Below are 19,188 nucleotides of genomic sequence, written 5' to 3'. Positions count from 1 at the left end.
CTAACACATGCAGGTCCTCCACAATTGCCCTTTTGTTTCTTTCTTGCCCACAGACTTGTCTATTTTATTCCTCACTTTTATGGAGTGAACCAAAATGTCAGATGGCCAGTCCACTCCATACTTCATAATGCATAACCGTGCTCAGTTTCATGGTAGCTGTCTGGACAACAGACAGCTCCGCGCCAGTGCACAGGCAGGATCTGAGGGAGAAATCACCTGGGAACCAAAGTGTCTGTTTAACAAAAAGGAGGATACTATTTTCGTGACGACCGGAAGTATGGTGTAAAGTCAAGAAAAAAAACATGGCTGCGCCTGTAGGTTGTAATGCTATAACTTTCACTCTTACATGAATGCGTATTAATGTTCGACAGTCGTGGACTATAATTCAATATAACTATAGTTAAACATGTTAATATATTAAATGTCTCAAGTGTGTTGAGAAATTAAATAGCCTTAACACTCGATCGTGCTGGCTTGCGATTCTTTACATTATCAGAGATGTCGGAACAATAACTTGAGAATGTGGAACAATGTCAACAAAAATATATTATGTCTGAAAGTACTTCGTGGCCTTTGCAATTGCTGCGTCCAGAGGTATGCATCTGTTGGAGTGTGGGTCAAAAGAACGCAGGAAAAGCACAGACATTGTGGAGAAAACCCTAGCAAGAACAGTCTACTTCTTGTCACTAGGAATTACTCATCGACAAGACCACCTTGGAGGGTGCTTTTTTTTGGAACGGATGATTTTGCTGTGGAATCCCTCAAAATGCTCTCAGCATCTAGGTAGGACACACACACACCACAACCATCTCCATAACATGATAAGCAGCCATTGTGGTGATTAACTCCAGCTGATTCTCAGATCTGCTTGTGCTGTCTCATAGGAGTTGACAATTGTCTACCCGAAATGGGACCGTGCTAGACTGACTCCTCCTTTCACTCTTCTAGTGTCAGAGTTGTCCACTGTCTTTTTTTGCAGGGAGTCGAATGACGGAGTGGTGAAGTCACTGGAAGTCGTCACACTATCCAAGGACGTTGCTGTAAAGAAGTTTGCTGATCAGAACAAACTGCCTGTTCACGTCTGGCCTGTTGGGGACCTTCAAAGGCGGTTTGATGTCGGGGTAGTGGTGTCGTTTGGCTGCTTGCTTCGGGAAGGACTTATCAACCAGTTTCCATTGTGAGTAACTTCTCTGTAAGGGACATGTGCAATACGAGTACAATAGCTTTCGTCCTTGTTTGCCCTGAGCTGGGATTGAACCAGGAAAACAACCCTCGCCAACCACAGCAGAGTCATCAATGCCAAGAGTTTGAAAATGACTTGGCAGCTGTAGGCTACTTCTAGATCTCAGGGCAGGTGACGTCACTTGCTAGACGAGGACTACTATAGCACACAGCTAACTAGCTAACAGTTATAATATCAGACGAGACAAGCCCCGCAGTAAGTGTATAACTGCTAGCTAGTTAGCCGTGTGCTATAGTAGTGCTCGTCATGTGCAGTTTGAATGGGAGCGTTGCAGCGCGCGTGTGTGTATTTGCTCTATTCCAGTGGTATCCTGAATGTGCACCCCAGCCTTCTACCCAGATGGCGAGGCCCCGCCCCTGTGTTCCACACCATCCTACATGGAGATTCTGTCACTGGGGTCACCATCATGCAGATACGGCCCAACAGGTAGGATAAAGTGACCCAGAGCTACTTTCTGCCTCCTTCCATTCTTTCCCCTGCCTTTCTTTATGGTGCTTAGGGAGGACGGGATGAGCCATAAAAGGAACCAGTCATCTTCTGGCGACACTGACTCACTCTGAGTAGCCAGCCATCTGTCCCACCAAGACTAATAAGACTATGCTCAATAATTAAAGCAATCCTCAAACTGTTAAATGCTAACCTGCTTAAGCATATAGTTCATGCCAAGAGGAATTCCTGTTCCTCAAGTCAAGGATGATCGCTGTTCCTCAAGTCAAGGATGGTTAAACCAAGCGTTAGTATATCTCTCATCTTCGTATTGCAGGTTTGACGTCGGTCCTATTCTTCATCAGGAGGTCTACCAGGTTCCATGCAACAGCACATCTGATCAACTAGGTGTTACTCTGGCCCTCAAGGGAGCCCAGCTGGTGAGGACACTTCACTCTGTTTATGTACTTATGGCAGCCTATTATCTTAGCCCCCCCCCCAATATATCCTTGCCTCCTGTGTCCCGATTAGGCCTCTTAGTGAATATGTTGAAAGATTACAAAACTCTTTAGAGGTAAGATACTTGAGTATCCTCAATTAAAGTCTGCAGTCAGGGCTGCAATGAAGGTTCCTAACCACTTAGTTTCTGGGTCACAGAGGAGAGGATAGAAGAGAGGATTTAGGACTTTAGAACTTGAAATGAGAGAATGCTGTACATTCTGTGCACATGGGTATCTTATTACCCTAGAGGAAAATTCAAGTTTTTTTCTTATTGAACAGTTGATTGACACATTGAGGAACCTTCCAGAGAGAATCAAAAACCGAAGGGAGCAAGCAAAAGACGGTGCCACTTTAGGTGAGAACATTTATTTACTCAGAGACATATGGTGCAGCTTTTAATGGTAAACCGTCAATAAGAAATGATGCTTGCAGGTGGGTGAAAGCTGTGTACTTAAAGCATCCAATCATGCTTCTGCTTACTGTTGACTCTTCTGAACAGCCCCTAAAATCAGCACCTCAATGAGCTGGGTGTTATGGGAGGAACAGACCTGTGACCAGATTGACTGCCTATTTCGTTCCATCGGATCCCGGGTAAGAATTGGAAAGACTGGATTCATGTTCAGTTGGCATTAAACTAAAAACTTTCAAAAACATTTTGAAACACAGACTTAAGTGACCACTTTGAGCTCCTACTTTTCTTTCAAGAGGATTTTCAATTTTTTTGCAAACACCTGTATTACATTTTCAAGGATTGTTATATAATGTCCACCTCTTCCTGTAGATCCCACTGAGAACCATTTGGATGGGCAAGACCATAAAGCTGCTGGATTTTACTGGGAAATGTAACATTTCACTCTCAGGTGATTTTCTCTTTTAATGAAGACTTGATCATCTACAGTATTTGCAACTTTGCCTGGTGCTAGTAGTAGTAGTTTAAATCCTGTAGTAGTTAAATTCCTTGCCTCAATATACCCACAATGCCCAAGCCTCGTTCCATTCTAGATATTCCTTGCGGTAGGTCAGGCTCCTGCAAGCTCCAGCGTGTGTTCCGTGTGAGTGGACCAGGGCCCTGCTGCGCAGATACGAGTACAGGGTAGATAGATTAACCGTCTGATGGTGTAGGAGGCATTTGGGAGAAAGTGGTTGTGCTCACTCAGCCTGAACTGCATGCTGTTGGTGTGTGGATTAAAAGCAGTGGTAGCTCATCCAAACACAGCGAGGACCGCCATTGTCTGATAACATCTAACATCTTCTTGTGTTTTAGTTGGACTAAGATTGTGATTGTTTTAATGGCAGGTCGTGGAAAGACACCTTTGCCGGGATCAATAAGTTATCTCAAAGAATCCAACACATTAGCTGTCTGTTGTAAGGTACGTAACAAGCTTCCTTATTCTTATCACAAAATTGAATTTGCTTTCTGGTGGATCATAGCATACTAGGAACCATGTATTTAATGGATGGCCTTAACACAAGTCATTCGTGTGGTGTGGTGTGGTGCACTAGGACGGCTGGGTGGGATTCAAGACCGTCCTGCTGAAAAAGAAGTTGTCCGCTGCGGACTTCTACAACGGATATCTCCATCAGAGCTTCCAGAAAATATCTCCAAAGCAGGAGTGCCTGTTTCATAGCAACACAGGCAGAACCAAACATAATTCTAAAGTGGGGAACTCACTGACAAAGCAACAAAATGTGGGTTACATGTCATGACTGACCACAGAACCAATGTACTTTGATGTTATTTGAGAAGATAGATTTCCTATCAAAGAAGAATTATAATTGTCTGTTTTAAGACAATCTGTTTGAAAGAGTTCTTGAAACTGAAAGTAGGGCATACTATAGCTCTAAATAAAAGGAAAATGTAGGACTGAAAATATGCTAATGTTGTATTTATTCAGGTAGGACATCCCAGTTTCAGAAGTAATTCTCCTGTTTTGTGCCTACCAGACACAACATACAGTGTGCAATTTCCTGATAATCTGTGGAACACACAATGTGTAATAATGAATGTGATAATTGGTGATTTCCTGGAGTCACTGGTGTGATTGTAAGGTTGTTTTGTCGAATATGAAACCGTTAATGCAGACTACCAAAAGAATTGTATTTGCATGAATTAACATTCTAAAATGTTAATCTAACCCATTCCCTTATTACAATGTTATGTATTGGAAATTGTAAAATTAATTTCACAGTTGTATTAATACAGAGCTGGCTGGGTCAGTTTTAGAGATTTTCCCATTCCAGAAGGAGTGGTCGTATTCATGTTTGAATCCCACTTCAACATTATTGTTGAACATTTGATTGCAATGGCACACTGATTAAATACTACAGACATAAAATACTAGTCCAGAACTGCTTCACACTGCTGGAATGTGGCCAATGTGTTTGTCACAGCATACTGGCCGTTGAAGACACTCAACTGGAAGGCTTTACAAGAGGCACATACCACTGCGAAAGAAAGGACAGAATTGTACAGTTGTGTGTGCTAGTAAACAAGCGATTGAAAGAAATGTATTCACTTGACAACAGGGACATGAATTGCAACAGAGATTTCCCACCGTCTCACAATGGATTACATTCTTGTTTTAGCTCTGCTCAAAGTTCTTTATCATATGATCAAGTTCTTCTTGATCATGGATTTGTTCATAGGATCATTAGTGGTAAAGCATGTCAGTGCAGGTAGACAGCATATCTGGTGGCTAAGGAAGCACTAAATAACACTACAGGATTATTTTTATAATCATATCAGTGACTCTTACCTCTTCTGTCATCCCTGCTGTCTTTCTTCCCTCTGTGTTAAACGGAGGCTTCAGGTAACCTTTGAAGTGCTGCTTCACCAAGTCATGGAAAGTTGATAAGCCATCCTTAAAAGAACATCAGGAAGGCTGAACATTAGTTACTGATTATGTCACGCTTTTAGGTGTTATGCTGGATGAAGTGATCCTTGAATGCTTGGGTGAAATACCAAAATACACATCCATAAATCATCTCTTGTTCAGTCTGCTTCTTGTCATGCCATAACAACCAATGACAAAGGAGCCAGAAAAACTAAAGCAGCGTCTACAGGTCTGCCACAAGCCTCGGGGGAATCAGGTTCAGAGTCTTTAATCCAAAGCAGTGTTGCAACGCATGCATACATCTTACGTATGCGTGGCTGGAGTTTGGCCACATATCAAGATACTCTTGCAGACACTATGCTATAATTAAATGATCTGCTGCTTCATTCCAGGTTATTCCACAGCCCGCCGTGCTCCGGGGGTTACAATGCCTGGTGCCCAGTTTGCCCACCATCCGAGTTTGGGCAGGGTAGAGCCAGAAGAACACTGGTTTATTACCGTCTACTGACCTCTAGTGGCTGCCTGAGGTCTGCATGGTGATTGTGGTCAAGTCAAACACCTGCTGGGAGTTTCCGTAATGACACAAAGGTGTCACCACAAAGTGGATACTGCAAAGTTGGAAGGAAAATGTATACATGGGGGAAAAATGACAACCATATGCGTACCCGTTCTTCCTGTGAACAGATGTAGGTGAACCAGCGGAGACCTGCCGCCACGTGAGTGATCTCGTCCTTGTAGATGACCTCCAGTACCTCCACAGTGCTGCAGTCTCCCCGGGCAGCAAAGCGGGACAGGGTCTGGGGGTGGACATCCAGGCCCCTTGGGGATGGCAGAGAGATTGTGAGGTAGTAGTACTCTACTTGAGCCTGTTCAAAAGAAAAAGCTGAGGATTCCAATTTATTTACCGTCAAAGGGCTGTTTGTGGCCAAGAATGGTTAAAATGTCCAACCTATCCAGATCTTTCAGACAAGTCCACACCACTGGTGTAGTAGAGGACGGCTTAAGGTAACAGGGACCATGTTTCCAGTGTAATGGTAACATAACACATTTAGAATACCAAAAACGGATGAAATCACTCTTCGTGATCCTATTCTGTTGGGGCTTTAATGTGTGTGCTGTACCTGGCTTCATGCACCATATGAACAATGGCTAGTCTCGCTAGAAGGTCCTGGGATGTATCTGTTGCAGACTGCCACAATCCTGTGGAGAAAATAGCAGAGATTGCTCAACAAACACTTGGCCGGTATTCAGTCTGTTGATGTTATAGCTGGCAGTGTTTGACATGTTGTCTCTGAGAACACTGCCTTTGAAAAACACAAGACTGGATTGAGTCCTGGGCTTTAGTCCAGCAAAGCCAGAAAAATACCCACCATTATGAACAGGTAACGCGCCAAAGAAGCTGCCCAGTTCTGTGATCCTTGTCTCTAGTAAGTGGTAATGCTGTTGAATAGAGTAGGAATTCATTATTTTACCAGTGCAACTGTCCACCACTCAAAACACATACAGAATTATTAATCATCCTTGAAATAGATATATACTGAATGTAATTGTACTGCCAATAGAAAAAGTTAAAACAATATCAAAAGTACACAGTGACCTTGGCCTCGTCTCCAGCCACTTTGACAAAGTCATTGAAGAACTGGCGGGGCAGAGGCTCTCCAGTCTTTAGTCTGACCGATGAGAAGCGAGCAATGATGTCCCATGAGAGATCTATAGCCCACTGCTCGATATTAGCCAGGGAGTGGAGGAGGGCAATCCTGCTGGCCTGATTAGACAAACAGAAAATACATGATGTAGTTCTTTAGCTTTGTAACATGCTCTTAACTGCTTATGCCATAAAACAAATAACACAAGTTATTTTCAAATGACAGCCAGACATCTGTTCAAAAGGCTTATGTCAGTATGGTAATGATCTAGTGAATATACAGCACCATGTAGCAAATGACTTGTACGTTTGTGATTTTCCTCTAATGCACCAACAGCTAATTAGCATGCCCATCGTTGGAATCAAGGGGTTGTACTTGTGTACAACCCCTTGATTCTTGGGAATGATGGATGGCCAGGTTTTTCTCTAGCAGGATGGGGTGGGATAGTATAGGTGGGAAATGGAAAACCATTAAACAGAGAGGAAGGGATGGGGTGTCTTAACAATACCATTACTAGTGTCTATCATCATTTAGTCACAGTTGACCTTCCTGCAGTTTGGCCACATTTCAGAGACAACAGTTCAGATTGCCAACCGGTCTGGTGGAGGGTTTAGTGTGGATGGGAGTCAAACACATTCCATGGAGGGGCGTGTGTAGAGGTTGTTGCTCCCACCTTCACCTGGTTGAAAGTGTCACTAACTAGATAAGGGCCCTAACATGGTTCTCTAGGCAGGCACCAGCCTTTTCATGGAATGAGTTCGACACCCCTTGTTTAGTGCTTGCTCTTACACACTGACCTGTGTGCCTCCTTTTCCACGCTTGATTCTACCCGGCTGAAGTACAGTCAGATTGTCCTTCCGACTGGGCTGGACAGGGGGAGTAGCCTGACCCACCACGGTCATCACTCCACTGTTCCACCTCTCCTGGACGTCCAGAGTCAAGGCTACCTACAAGGTTTGTCTTAATGTCAGCTGCAGCATGGGGTCAAATCGTGCCCAATAGACCTTCTGCAAGAAACTCTTATGGCTTTCTTATATCACCACTGTCTCTGTCAAATAAGGTATAAAACGCCTGAAAAACATAATATTCGTATAGACAAAAACATAACAGTACACTAAAGTCTTGGTAGTACTGTTGTTAACCACGCCAATGCTAGTCTGTTTCAGTCTTCTAAAGAACACAACCTAAGGCTCCATTCCCTCCCAGTTTAACTCCTTTACATGGTGGTGAGTAAAGAATGGGGCTTACCTTCTCTTTGGGGTCAGGTGTGCAGAGGATCTTTGTAGCCCAGAAGCACAGGGTGTCCTCATTGGGTGAAGACTTGTAATCATCGGCAGAAATTTTGCCTAGAAGAGATCTCTAACGAATGAAATCCATATCATTCAAAGCTTTTTAGAAAACAAATATCTTAGCCCCTATCCTGTGCCCAGATCCTTTTGTGCTGGTGAAAATGTGTGGTACCCTAATTCCAGAATGAGATGGCAAGAAAAGGATTTTCATTTATGCAATTGTTTTTGATCGTTGTTTATTAGGAATATTGTCTTACCGTTACATGCTGTGTTTGTCGCTGGGATGGGACTCAGAGACAACTTATTCTGTGTTTTGACATAAATCTTGTCTTCAACCACTCTGACTTCATAGATCTGGTTCTGTAGACAAACAAAACATTAAGGCTAATTGGGCTATTGATGAATAAGCCCATTTCACAGATACACCTTTAGCTGCCTTGTGTTTCACTACCTGCCATCAGTGTCCCCCTACCAGCCCGTCTAGATTTTAGCATTGACTTGAAATGGAATGCCAGAGAGTGGGGAGACATAATAAGCTTCATAAAATAAAGGCCATATCAATAGTTAGCAAACACTCTTCATATTACATCTTCCTGATGTATCACACATTGTGCCTATGCTGGGCAAAGGTAGGTGTGCTATGTGGGTGTATGACACTGATGGTGCTAATCAAAACACCTCATAATCACAGTGTTACCAGAAACCAGAGACATATTTAGTATACTATGAATGAATAGCCCCTGTTAGAGACCACCTTGCTCTACCTGCAGTCCCAGGGAGGAGACACCGGTCTCCAAGCAGAAGTCAAAGTGATGCCAGGGACAGACAAGCACCCGCCTCCCATCAACCAGGTCCTCAATGTCACCTAGGTCAAGAGGGCCTCCTATACAAAACAGTAGTAATGCTAATGACATAGTATGGTGACTGACCATGTTTGTAACAGGTAAAAATTACTGTAGCTAGGTGTTAATTAATAATGACATCTTCCTACAGTTCTATTGCACTGCGAAATGTAATTAGGCCTTACCTTCATGGGGACAGGATGAATCCATAGCCCAGAATCGGTCATCTTCTGTGTGAACCAGGACGATGTGTTCACCATCTTCTGAGTAAAGCCTTGGGGAAGTGGTAGAGAAACCATGCACTATCTTCTCAGAACAGCTTAAAGTTTATTTTATATTGGATATGTTGTGGGTATTCCTTTCAACTGCGTATACACTGAACAAAATTATAAACGCAACACTTTGCCCCCATTTATCATGAGCTGAACTCAAAGATCTAGGACTTTCGCTATGTACACAAAGACATATTTCTCTCAAATATTGTTCACAAATCTGTCTAAATCTGTGTTAGTGAGCACTTTTCCTTTGCTGAGATAATCCATCCACCTCACAGATGTGGCATATCAAGATGCTGATTAGACAGCATGATTATTGCACAGGTAGGCTGGCCACAATAAAAGGCCACTCTAAAATGTGCAGTTTCACTGTATTGGGGGGTCCGAAAACCAGTCAGTATCTGGTGTGACCACCATTTGCCTCAAACATCTCCTTCGCATAGAGTTGATCAGGTTGTTGATTGTGGAATGTTGGTCCATTCCTCTTCAATGGCTGTGTGAAGTTGCTGGATATTGGCAGGAACTGGAACACAGTCGTATACGCCAATCCAGAGCATCCCAAACATGCTCAATGGGTGACATGTCGGGTGAGTATGTTGGCATGCAAGAACTGGGATGTTTTCAGCTTCCAGGAATTGTGTACAGATCCTTGCAACATGGGGACCCCAATGTGGATGATGAACATGCAGATGAGCTTCCCTGAGACGGTTTCTTTGGTTATGCAAATCGATTGTTGAAGCAGCTGTCCGGGTGGCTGGTCTCAGACGATCTTTGAGGTGAAGATGCTGGATGTGGGGGGTCCTGGGCTGGTGTGGTTACACGTGGTCTGTGGTTGTGAGGCCGGTTGGAAGTACTGCCAAATTCTCTGAAACGCCTTTGGAGACGGCTTATGGTAGAGAAATGAACATTCAATTCACAGGCAACAGCTCTGGCTGGAACTGCACATTTTAGAGAGGCCTTTTATTGTGGCCAACCTAAGGCACACCTGGGCAATAATCATGCTGTCTAATCAGCATCTGAGGTGGATGGATTATCTCAGCAAAGGAGAAGTGCTCACTAACATAGATTTAGACAGATTTGTGAACAATATTTGAGAAAAATAGGCCTTTTGTGTACATAGAGAATAAGAGATAAATGGGGGCAAAAACAAGTGTTGCGTTTATAATTTTGTTCAGTATATATCCATTCATTCATTCTTTCTATCTTAACTATCTTATGACCACAAAAGTAACATTCTGATTCGGGGCAAAATGGACTAGGATCCACATTTTATTTGTTCAAATTCAGAGAATACAAATGTTGAGTCAAATGTCAATATTCAACTCCCGGGTGGTTGTGTAGATTTGAGTCAATCCTACCCTGCGCTAGAAATGAAAATATTCAGTCATTGAATGCTTGGCTTGCTATTGACGAGACCCTAATATCCAATAGAAAATAAACGTTAATATTGCCAATGGAGTCGTAGAATTCACCTCTGGACAGAAACATAAAGAGTCTAGCATGCCACGTACTGTTTGTAGGAGTAATGCTTACTTTGTGCATGTTGAATGAAAATCGCATTTATTCCCTACATATTGCCAGTTTCCGTCTTTGACAATTTCCCTTAGTGCAGCGACTAATTCCTCCTCGAATTGTTCCATTAACAAATATAGCGTGCAGAAAGTATTTGTAAAGGGAATGTTGTGAATAAATAACTAGCATAAATTACAAACAATTTTTTTTGTTACCGGATGATGGTAGTTGTACGCCACCAATTGTGTCCGACCAAAAACAAGAACTAAAGAACCGGAAACAGGCAACATTCAAAGCAAGAAGGCGCATAGATTTATTTCTTGAATTAGATTAGAGGTATTTGACAGACAATGTTGATCACAAACGAACATAACCAATTAAAGCTAATTACAGTTGAGGCAATTAAAGTAACTATACAACATTGTTTCTCAACATACAGACAAGTTTGAAATCAAACGGGATTGCAAGTAGATGTACATAAATACAGAGAAAGTGTCAAATAATCTAATATACAGCAGAAATTTGTGCAAAATATCCATGATCAGTGTGCTTTGGGTATATATATAAAGTCCAAAAGCCAAAACCTTTGTGGAGCGCGAGATGAAGGCAACCATTTTGTTTAGCTCAATCTTACACACAAGGAACATGTTCATAGCTTTAAAAAAAAAAAATAGTGTTAGTTACAAAATGATACATTTCATTACATGACCTTAAATGTTATGTTACAAACATTTATATTATTACCTTCATTTATACAGAAACACAGGCACCAACAAAAATATCCAAGACTTCAGAATCAGAGACGCTGGGAATTTGGTTGAATGTCACTGAACCAACCACGTTGTCCTAGTTTCAGGGCATCAAAGGTGGGTGATGGTGGAGTTCAGTATGTCTGGCTTGCTCTTGGTGTTATTGGCTTTGGAGAGGTCTCGCTGTGGACAAAGGTAGAGAGAGATAAACATAGATGTTCTCATCCAAAACTAATATGTTCTGTAGGTAATAAACAAAACCACAACAGAAAGAAAATGGGGAGGCAAATCTGTCCCGACCCCCCCCCCCCCAAAAAAAAATATTGTACAATTTTAAGTTCAGTCTTATAAACAAGAACTTGCAGTTAAACTGAGGTACAAGTGAACAAAAAAAATTATAGAATCCTGTTAATTGCAGATTTCTCAAATACATTTGAATTCAGAGACAGACAATGACAGACTAAAGAAAGGATATTAAGAGTTAATAAAAAGTTAATGGAAGTAAATGATCAGCGACACACAGCCTAGTCTTACAAGAGTTTACTTTACCATGACCTATTAAAATAACCAAGGATGAAGCATTAAATCATGTGTAATGCTTAGTGGTTAATGATGACATGCACGTGGTAGGTATTTGGAGAAATAAAGCATAATTTACTGCGTGGGTTCAGTTCAGAGAATTCACATTCAAACAAACCTTGATGGAACAGATTCAATTACAGTATTGATTAAGCCCGTCTAAAAACAAAACCAGTGTATGAATTAGCCACATTTGTTCACTTAATAACCTTCATGACTAGACTGTGTGTTGCTTCATGAAATCAGTAAACATAAAGACACAAAAAAAAAAAAAACTTTACCGCAAACTCTGAATAAGTACTGGCAACAGAGGTAATGCTGAAGTTACGCTGCGGACTAGCCTGGGTCCTAAACCCACCGCTCTGCAGAGGGCCTCCGAACTCAGTCACCTGGCCATTGTTCTCCTTGTTCCGTTCCTGCAGTCCCACGAGAGGAGGCTTCCCGCGACCAGGAGTACGCCCTGACGGAGCCTGCAGGGTGGACAACAGATGTGGACTGAGGAGGACCAGAGGAAATGATGCATGGAGTCCAAAATGATGTTCCATGCTACCACTAATAAACAATGGTGAAAAAACCCCCAAAAAATTATTTGAAAAAGTCACAACTCTGAAATCCAGAAGGAACAGAAGACAACTTGTGCAATGAAGGCTTTAAAATAAATATTTAAATTGTGAATCATGGAAAGGACGGTTCGCTTTGACTATCAAGGTTTGGCCAAAGATGAGAAGGTTACAGAGATCAAATCCTTGATCTAATTTGAGAAAAGCAATGAACTGGAATGCCTAAGTATTTCATGTGCAAACATGCTGCACTCACTCACCTTGTTAAGGGACAGAGGGGGGCGGGCGGGGGAGTGACAGACAGTTCCCACATAGGCTGAGCGCACAGTGCTGTTAGAGTGGACACTGGAGAGGCTGGAGGTTGTGCCATTAAGCTGGAGAGAATGCAAAGACAGTTAGTGAAGCCAGTGTTATTAATGCGAAATTCATAAGCACGGGCCAGTGGCAGGAATCCGTTAGCCTGTTAGAGTGGTACCTTTCGTGTTTTGCTGGGGGTAGCGTTACAGAGGAACCTCCGCTTGGTAGGGGTCCTGACAGTGGTCCCGTACAGCATATCTTCCTCAATCTGCTTGTTCTTTTTTAGTTGCTGTTACGATGAAAAAAGGCCCAGGTTATCTCTCAGTGTAACAAAACAAGGTTTTAGCTACGCAGTGCTAAACTTCAGAGTGTGTAACTCACCACGAATGCTTGTATCTCACAGTCATCAATACATGACACAGAATAGATTATGAAGTTGCACTAATGTCCCGGTTTCCTCAGACCCAAATAAAAACTAAGAGGAACAACAGTCTCCAGTGTCAGGATCCTGCTCTGGAATGCCCTTACCCTCTCCAGTTTCTCATTCTCTTTCTCTATGCGGTGTAGCTCCCACTGCTCCTCCACAAACTGCAGAAACTTCTGCCCATTCACCAGGAACTCCCTGGCTTGCTCCTGCTCCCACACGTCAATCTGAGCCTTCAGCTTCTTTTCAAGCTAAAAATTTAAATAAGTGTTTTAGCAGTAGTATTTACAGCAGTTAACCACATAACACGGGACAAATTTACCTCAAATCATGTTGCCAATATTTTTATTTTTTTATATCAATGTACCTTCGGCAGACTTTTGTGGAGCTCTGCTCTCTGTTTCTCCTCTTTAAGCAGATTCCCTCCTCTGTTGGTAAACCTGGTGGGGTCTGTGGCTTTTTTCTGTGGAGATAAAAGGAACAGCCAATGGTTATGCGACAAAGAAACTAGCACATCCAATACCAATGGGCCTTTTGGCTTCCCGAAAGGAAGGGACACGCACAGTCAGGGCCAAGGTAGTTTGAAGTTGTTTTCATAGTGCTCCTCTGTCACTCACCTCCAGTTCTATGAAGAGTCTCCAGCTCTCCTCCCAGCGGTGAACCCCTTCAAACAGCTCCTGGTGGTCCTGGAAGTGCTGCTTGAGCCTTAGAATCTCAGCGTCATGCTGCTCCAACAGCTCCTCTGTAAAGTCCTCTGAAGGACAAACAAGAAAGTCTGCTTCAGGTGCCACATGCTGTTTAGGGACATGTGGGTATTTACCAGCATCATATGGATGCTTTCGGTGATGCCCTGGACTCAGTATTCATTGGGAAACAAGGCTACTTGTGTATCTGAACATCACTTTGGTATAGAATCTAGATTACTGTTTGGGGAGAGGATCTTTATAATCTGGTTGACACCTGACTCAATGCCCTCCTGGGATTCTCTGAAAAGGTTATTTTGATATTTTTGGCAAGAGGCTTTGATAATAAAGGGAATGCGTCATTATTGTTAAAGGCGTTGTCTTCCAGTGGTTTCAAATTGGATGTTCCGTGATCTTTGTTTAACAAAAGCAACATGTTTATATCCCTTCTCTGGCTTGTGGAGTACATGAGAAAGTTTGGGGGATTGTGCTTGCAAAGTAAGAATTCTGTTATTTTAACAGGTGAGTATGCCATGAACATTTTAATTTACAATAACCTGGAAGCATTTCCTGATCAAGTGTTCAAAATGACAGGGTTTTACACAACTCAGACTCAGGGATTCAATCCAACAACCTTCAGTTTACAGGCCCATTAAGCTACTCTGCCTAGTGTATGTTAATTGGGTCTTTACCTCTATTTAATGAATTTCTCACTTAATAACAGGGGGGGGGGGGGGGGTTATTTTCCAAAGGAAAAACTAAATGCATGGGTAAGTGATGCACCAGATAGTGGATTCATTAAGTTAAGTCTAATTCTCAATTAACTTAAAGCTTTCAACAATGGGCTTGTTCTGTAACTGTAAGCTAAACCTTATTATCCAACTTACCGCTGAAATAAGGAGCAAAGGCCTGACGCTGGTCTCTACTGAAGAAACATTTCTCCCAGAACACAGCGATCTCTGCGCGGATGGCTTCAATAACATTACGAATGTTCAGTAATTTGAGCTCCACCAGACGCCTCCGCTCTGCTTCTAACTGAGACGTGGAAACGAGAGAACAATTTGAATTAATAGACTGTTTAAAAAAAAGAACATTTGAATGCTAAATACAGACATTGTACACAATGTTACAAAGCAGACTATGATTATTATTATTTATTTTTAACCCCTTTTAGTTTTTTTCTTCATCTTAAGACTACACAGCTAAATAGACAATGGATAAGAAATATGTAAAAACATCAGAATATCAATGCAACATGTGTTTTTGTTTACTAATAAATAAATATATATCAACTTTTATAAATATATATCCCATAATTATATTAACACAGTCCCAAAAGGCAACTTATCCCACAGGGCTCTGGTCAAAAGTTTTGCTCTATATAGTGATTAGGGGGCCATTTGGAAAACAGGTTAAAAGATGACTGACAGCATCCAGGTTCTGCTTCTTGGAGGCGACCATGTGTTCTGAGAGGAGCTCCCTCTCCTCCAAAGGAACCTGCAGCCTGTCCCACAGCTCCTGGATCTGCTCCCTGTGAGCCTCACAGACAGCCTCGTTCTCAGCCTTCCTCCCCTCCAGCTAGACAGGACAAAGACACAGGAGGCCACTTGGAAAGAAGCTCAATAAAAAAGTAGAGGGAACCTTTGAAACATTTAAACTAAAGTGGGATTTTGAGGCTGATTTAAAGACATTGAGAGATACAGGTGACCAAACACATGAATGACCCCTTACTTGGGCGAGGAGGAGTTTGAGCGAGGAAATGTTGTCGTTGGACAGGCAAAAGGCATCCTCATCCTCACAGACTATGTCTTTCTCAAAGCTGGTCTCTGGCAGCTGGTCCAGGTCCTCCATGCACAGAACGATCTGCCTCTTGATGCTGACAAACTCAGCATGCCGACGCTCCTGCAGACAGAGACCGGCTGTTAGAAGGGCCATGCAAACATCCAACTACATTAACAGCAATAATGGGATGACAGCTTGCCACAATATTTCCAACTCCAAACGACTGGGCCCACATAAAATTCTATCAAATGGTGAAGTGAAGCTTTCTAAAAGATCACCAGCATAAAAGATACCATGCATTAACTTCAGCACGCATTGAAAAAAAATAAAAAATAAATAAAGGCTTCCCGGACCATTTCTACATGTTCGGTCCTTGAGCACACCTAGCAAAAATATATACATTATTTATAACTAGTATGAGAACAATCTGCTAGTCCAACAAATCCCTGTCCACCTTCTCTGCAGTCTGCCTCGCGATGTGCTGGCGGAAGTCATCCAGCTGCTCCAGGGAGGGCACGGTGCTGGGGTTAAGGGAGTAAGCCTCTGAGCAAAGGATGTCACACAGGTCCTGGTCACGCTCCGTCAGGGCCTTGAGCTGCTGCATCCTCTGGCTCCGCTCCTTCACCAACACCTCAACGTGGGTCCGGATGTCCTTCTCCTGCTGTAGCATGGTGATGCCACGCTCCTCCTGGGTAGAGAAAAGTTGGAGGGTGATGTCGCTTCTAGGCCCTGATCTACAAACAGTTCTGTATTCCCCCCCAATAATGGTTAAGCTGATTAAGTATTGGGGGGAGTGGAAACTGATCCTAGATCAGCATAAAAAGATTACAGAAAATGGCAGTTTCAATCCTGGAAGTTACAGATGGAGTGTTAATTCTTCACTTAGCTTAAAAATCGGTCGCAACCCAAGTCATCTGTACAGTCTGGAATGGCCTTGTTTAATGTTTTACTTATTTTCCGCTGAGTGGCTGTAGATTAAAAACTTCCTGAAGCTGCTGGATGTGTACGGATCATGTTCAATATCGCAAGACACAAAAAACAGGGGAGGCTATGCTATAGTTGTTCAACACATGGAAGATTAAAATGCATTCATTAATACTAATGCAGAATAATGCTTTATAGACTTTTTGCCATTTATGCAGTGTCTGAATGCAAAGGTGTTTTGACACCATGTCAATTTGAGTGGAGCACTTAGAACTGGAATGCATATACTGCTCATAGATTTGCTTTATACAGTATGTAATTAGCATACAATTACTTCATACCTTTTTAAGAAACACTTAGGATACTTACCTCAAAGGGGTGTAGCTGCAGTTCCAAGCACAGTGTATCCAATTGTTTGCGACAGGCTTCGATGCTTTTCAACAATCTTGTCCTAAGAGATTCTTCCTCTGCGATCATCATGTCTAGCAGACCCTGTGACAGACGACCAGAAATGTTTAAGTTAGGTAAGGTAAGTTTACAGTAGAATACAACCTTTTTTGTTAAGTAGGGTAAGAAAAGCTGTATTGGTACTGGTGCTGATAGTGGTTGACAACATACAGGGACATAATATAGTACATGAATTGACACTGACAATTATTGAGAATAGGAGACAAGGATACAAGATAATGGTATATGAGCAGCAAGTATGATGTACAGAACACCTTGGACATGGGTCACACTAACACCTGGGACCAGAGATTACTAGTTAAAATACAGCAGGTACACAGGCGAGGGTCAAGATTTCCAGTTGTTCATAATGAATCTATGCTGGAGTGTGAATGTGTGGTCTCACCTTAATGTGATTCTTGACCACATTGGTTCTCTGCAGTCTCTGGTCTTCCGGTATTCCTATCTCTTCCCAAATGTCCTTAAGCTGACAGAGAGCTTTATTCAGGCAAGCCACAGACTCAGCTGCGAGCACCTCACTGAAATCAGAGACATGTAGCAAATGGTTTCTAATGACATTCAAACAACGTTAACTAAAGTAAATTCGTCATGTTACTCTACAGTAGGTAGTTAGCTAGACAGTACAGCATTACTGTAATGATTCAACTTAAACTTTCTTTGCAGACACGCCCAGTCGTTAGAGCGTTGGGTAGCTAGTACTATTGTACAGTATTCTAACGTTGCAGTGCTGTAAGCAGAGTATAATAGTGGACGTTGCTTAAAAATTATTTTGACAACATGTACAGAACTATAGCGTAGTCAACTAGCCGGCTAGTTAACGTACGTCAACTACTAAGTGGTTAGTTAAGTCACCACGCTCGCAAAATGTTTTGATCGGCAATGTAACTGCAACATGAATTTGGCACTACAGTCCACTTTCCCTTTACGTTAGGTATGTTGTTATAATATATCGACATATTAGCCAACTACTAAAACATAACTGAGTCCATGCACTCACTCAACCCGGATTATCAAAACCGCATGCTGTTCTTACAGTTATTCAGTTAATCAACGTTATCACGTTGACAGACACGCTAAGTAATCTAACGTGTTAGCTTGAGACATTGCAATTCTGGAAACAAAATTAGAAAGTTTAGAAAACGTTATAAAATTATCTTGCCTCTTTCTCATCGTCAATTCCCAGTATTTTCTACTTCAGTAATGTTGTAGATAGCGGCAAAAACCTACAATTAAACATGAAACAGGATCACCCTTCACTTCAGACTTATTCAGACTCTTTCTAGCCGTTTCTCTCCGATTCAAAACATGCATCTAACGTGGTCTTGACTCTTATTGGTTGCGGACTGCATTGTGTCATCGCTAAGACATTTTAGCAAAACACGCGCATGCTCAAGGGCGTGGCTCTATAACAATAACAGTAGATCAAATATAATTAGTCTGGAGATGGAGTGGAGACAGAAAGTGCTTCTCAGATAACACTTTTATCGGATGTTAAGGCAGCTACTGTAAACCCTTGTCGAGCAGAACTGAGCACGCGCACGACATCGAATCAAATGCAGTCCTTAGATAATTTACTGACAAAAAATAAAGTGTCATCATGTCAAGTTTACGATTTAGCCACATATGACACTGGCTGGGTAAAATTAGGTTTTTGATTCCTAGAAAGTGCCTTTTCACTACGCCATTACTTCTGAAACCCCAAACTCTGCTTTGATCCCGGTTCAATCCGGTCCAGGCAGCTTTGCAAGAATTCACGGGAAGTCTCCCGATGTTGTGCCTCGGTTTTAACAGGTAGTCCCTTGCACCGACTTGCAATTTTAAAATGAACTATAAGCATAACTTGTTTTACCGGTCACTAGATCAATAATATCTTGTAAATAAATATATTGTAAATAAAAATCTTGTAAAAATAAAGGAACATCTGCATCTTTATCTTGGCCTGATATTCCGTGGTATCATCTGTACATCAGTATTGTACTACAATCTGTGAATATAGTACAAAACTGTTTTAAGCCTTTATAGTGACAGCAATTAATTAATATTCAAATTACAGTGTACAGAAATGTTTATTTCACCTGCATAAAATTCAAATTAAACAATAACCACAATGGGGGTGTGGTATATAGCCAATGTACTATGGCTAAGAGATGTTCT

At 42.0% G+C, this 19,188-nt stretch overlaps 3 protein-coding genes across 7 annotated transcripts; 1 reads left to right on the top strand and 2 right to left on the bottom strand.

Annotated features, from left to right (window-relative positions):
* The first annotated feature begins 274 nt into the window (after window positions 1–274).
* Window positions 275–4,515, top strand: mtfmt (mitochondrial methionyl-tRNA formyltransferase). The gene is made up of 9 exons (XM_010877433.4): window positions 275–783; window positions 980–1,177; window positions 1,547–1,669; window positions 2,007–2,109; window positions 2,450–2,525; window positions 2,670–2,761; window positions 2,952–3,030; window positions 3,467–3,540; window positions 3,674–4,515. Exons 1-9 carry the CDS (start codon window positions 521–523, stop codon window positions 3,875–3,877), a joined length of 1,212 nt encoding a protein of 403 aa, XP_010875735.1. The 5' UTR covers window positions 275–520; the 3' UTR covers window positions 3,878–4,515.
* On the bottom strand, window positions 4,042–10,833 carry si:ch73-314g15.3 (uncharacterized protein LOC368688 homolog). 2 transcript variants are annotated; one of them, XM_013136481.3, is made up of 12 exons: window positions 10,784–10,833; window positions 8,967–9,055; window positions 8,704–8,822; window positions 8,197–8,299; window positions 7,899–7,996; window positions 7,448–7,597; window positions 6,602–6,769; window positions 6,375–6,444; window positions 6,126–6,204; window positions 5,670–5,823; window positions 4,927–5,031; window positions 4,042–4,615 (listed from the first exon to the last, which is right to left on the bottom strand). In XM_013136481.3, the coding sequence occupies exons 2-12, from the start codon at window positions 8,989–8,991 to the stop codon at window positions 4,583–4,585; spliced, it is 1,104 nt and encodes a 367-aa protein (XP_012991935.2). In that variant the 5' UTR covers window positions 8,992–9,055; window positions 10,784–10,833; the 3' UTR covers window positions 4,042–4,582. The 2 variants fall into 2 exon arrangements, with proteins under 2 accessions (XP_012991935.2, XP_010875724.2); XM_010877422.3 differs by having other exon boundaries at window positions 10,590–10,832.
* Window positions 10,834–10,876: 43 nt separating this feature from the next.
* On the bottom strand, window positions 10,877–18,349 carry prc1b (protein regulator of cytokinesis 1b). Of its 4 annotated transcripts, XM_020056661.3 has the most exons (15): window positions 18,194–18,349; window positions 17,420–17,552; window positions 16,936–17,058; window positions 16,097–16,330; window positions 15,592–15,762; window positions 15,289–15,438; window positions 14,748–14,895; window positions 13,795–13,931; window positions 13,545–13,640; window positions 13,282–13,428; window positions 12,932–13,042; window positions 12,717–12,830; window positions 12,178–12,366; window positions 12,015–12,055; window positions 10,877–11,500 (listed from the first exon to the last, which is right to left on the bottom strand). In XM_020056661.3, exons 1-15 carry the CDS (start codon window positions 18,202–18,204, stop codon window positions 11,452–11,454), a joined length of 1,854 nt encoding a protein of 617 aa, XP_019912220.2. In that variant the 5' UTR covers window positions 18,205–18,349; the 3' UTR covers window positions 10,877–11,451. The 4 variants fall into 4 exon arrangements, with proteins under 4 accessions (XP_019912220.2, XP_010875747.2, XP_010875764.2 ...); XM_010877445.5 differs by lacking the exon at window positions 12,015–12,055; XM_010877462.4 differs by lacking the exon at window positions 12,015–12,055 and having other exon boundaries at window positions 12,255–12,366.
* Window positions 18,350–19,188: the final 839 nt, after the last annotated feature.

The sequence above is a fragment of the Esox lucius genome, chromosome 2 (genome assembly GCF_011004845.1).
Source record: "Esox lucius isolate fEsoLuc1 chromosome 2, fEsoLuc1.pri, whole genome shotgun sequence".
NCBI classification, from domain to species: Eukaryota; Metazoa; Chordata; class Actinopteri; order Esociformes; family Esocidae; genus Esox; species Esox lucius.
This window is presented reverse-complemented; position numbering and strand designations above follow the sequence as displayed.

Bases quoted from the DNA above. Each gene is read 5' to 3' on its own strand.
- prc1b (XM_020056661.3), bottom strand. The intron at 12,831-12,931 runs GTACCACTCTAA...CATTCTCTCCAG, and splicing joins CCCCCAGCAAAACACGAAAG to CTTAATGGCACAACCTCCAG. The intron at 12,056-12,177 runs GTAAAGTTTTTT...TTTTGTTTTTAG, and splicing joins GTACTTATTCAGAGTTTGCG to ACGGGCTTAATCAATACTGT.
- mtfmt (XM_010877433.4), top strand. From the start codon at position 521: ATGTGGAACAATGTCAACAAAAATATATTATGTCTGAAAGTACTTCGT. The intron at 2,110-2,449 runs GTGAGGACACTT...CTTATTGAACAG, and splicing joins CCCTCAAGGGAGCCCAGCTG to TTGATTGACACATTGAGGAA. The intron at 3,541-3,673 runs GTACGTAACAAG...GTGGTGCACTAG, and splicing joins CATTAGCTGTCTGTTGTAAG to GACGGCTGGGTGGGATTCAA.
- si:ch73-314g15.3 (XM_010877422.3), bottom strand. From the start codon at position 10,696: ATGGAACAATTCGAGGAGGAATTAGTCGCTGCACTAAGGGAAATTGTC. The intron at 8,300-8,703 runs GTAGAGCAAGGT...GTTTGTCTACAG, and splicing joins TCTCCTCCCTGGGACTGCAG to AACCAGATCTATGAAGTCAG. The intron at 5,824-6,125 runs GTACAGCACACA...GCCATCCCCAAG, and splicing joins CATATGGTGCATGAAGCCAG to GGGCCTGGATGTCCACCCCC.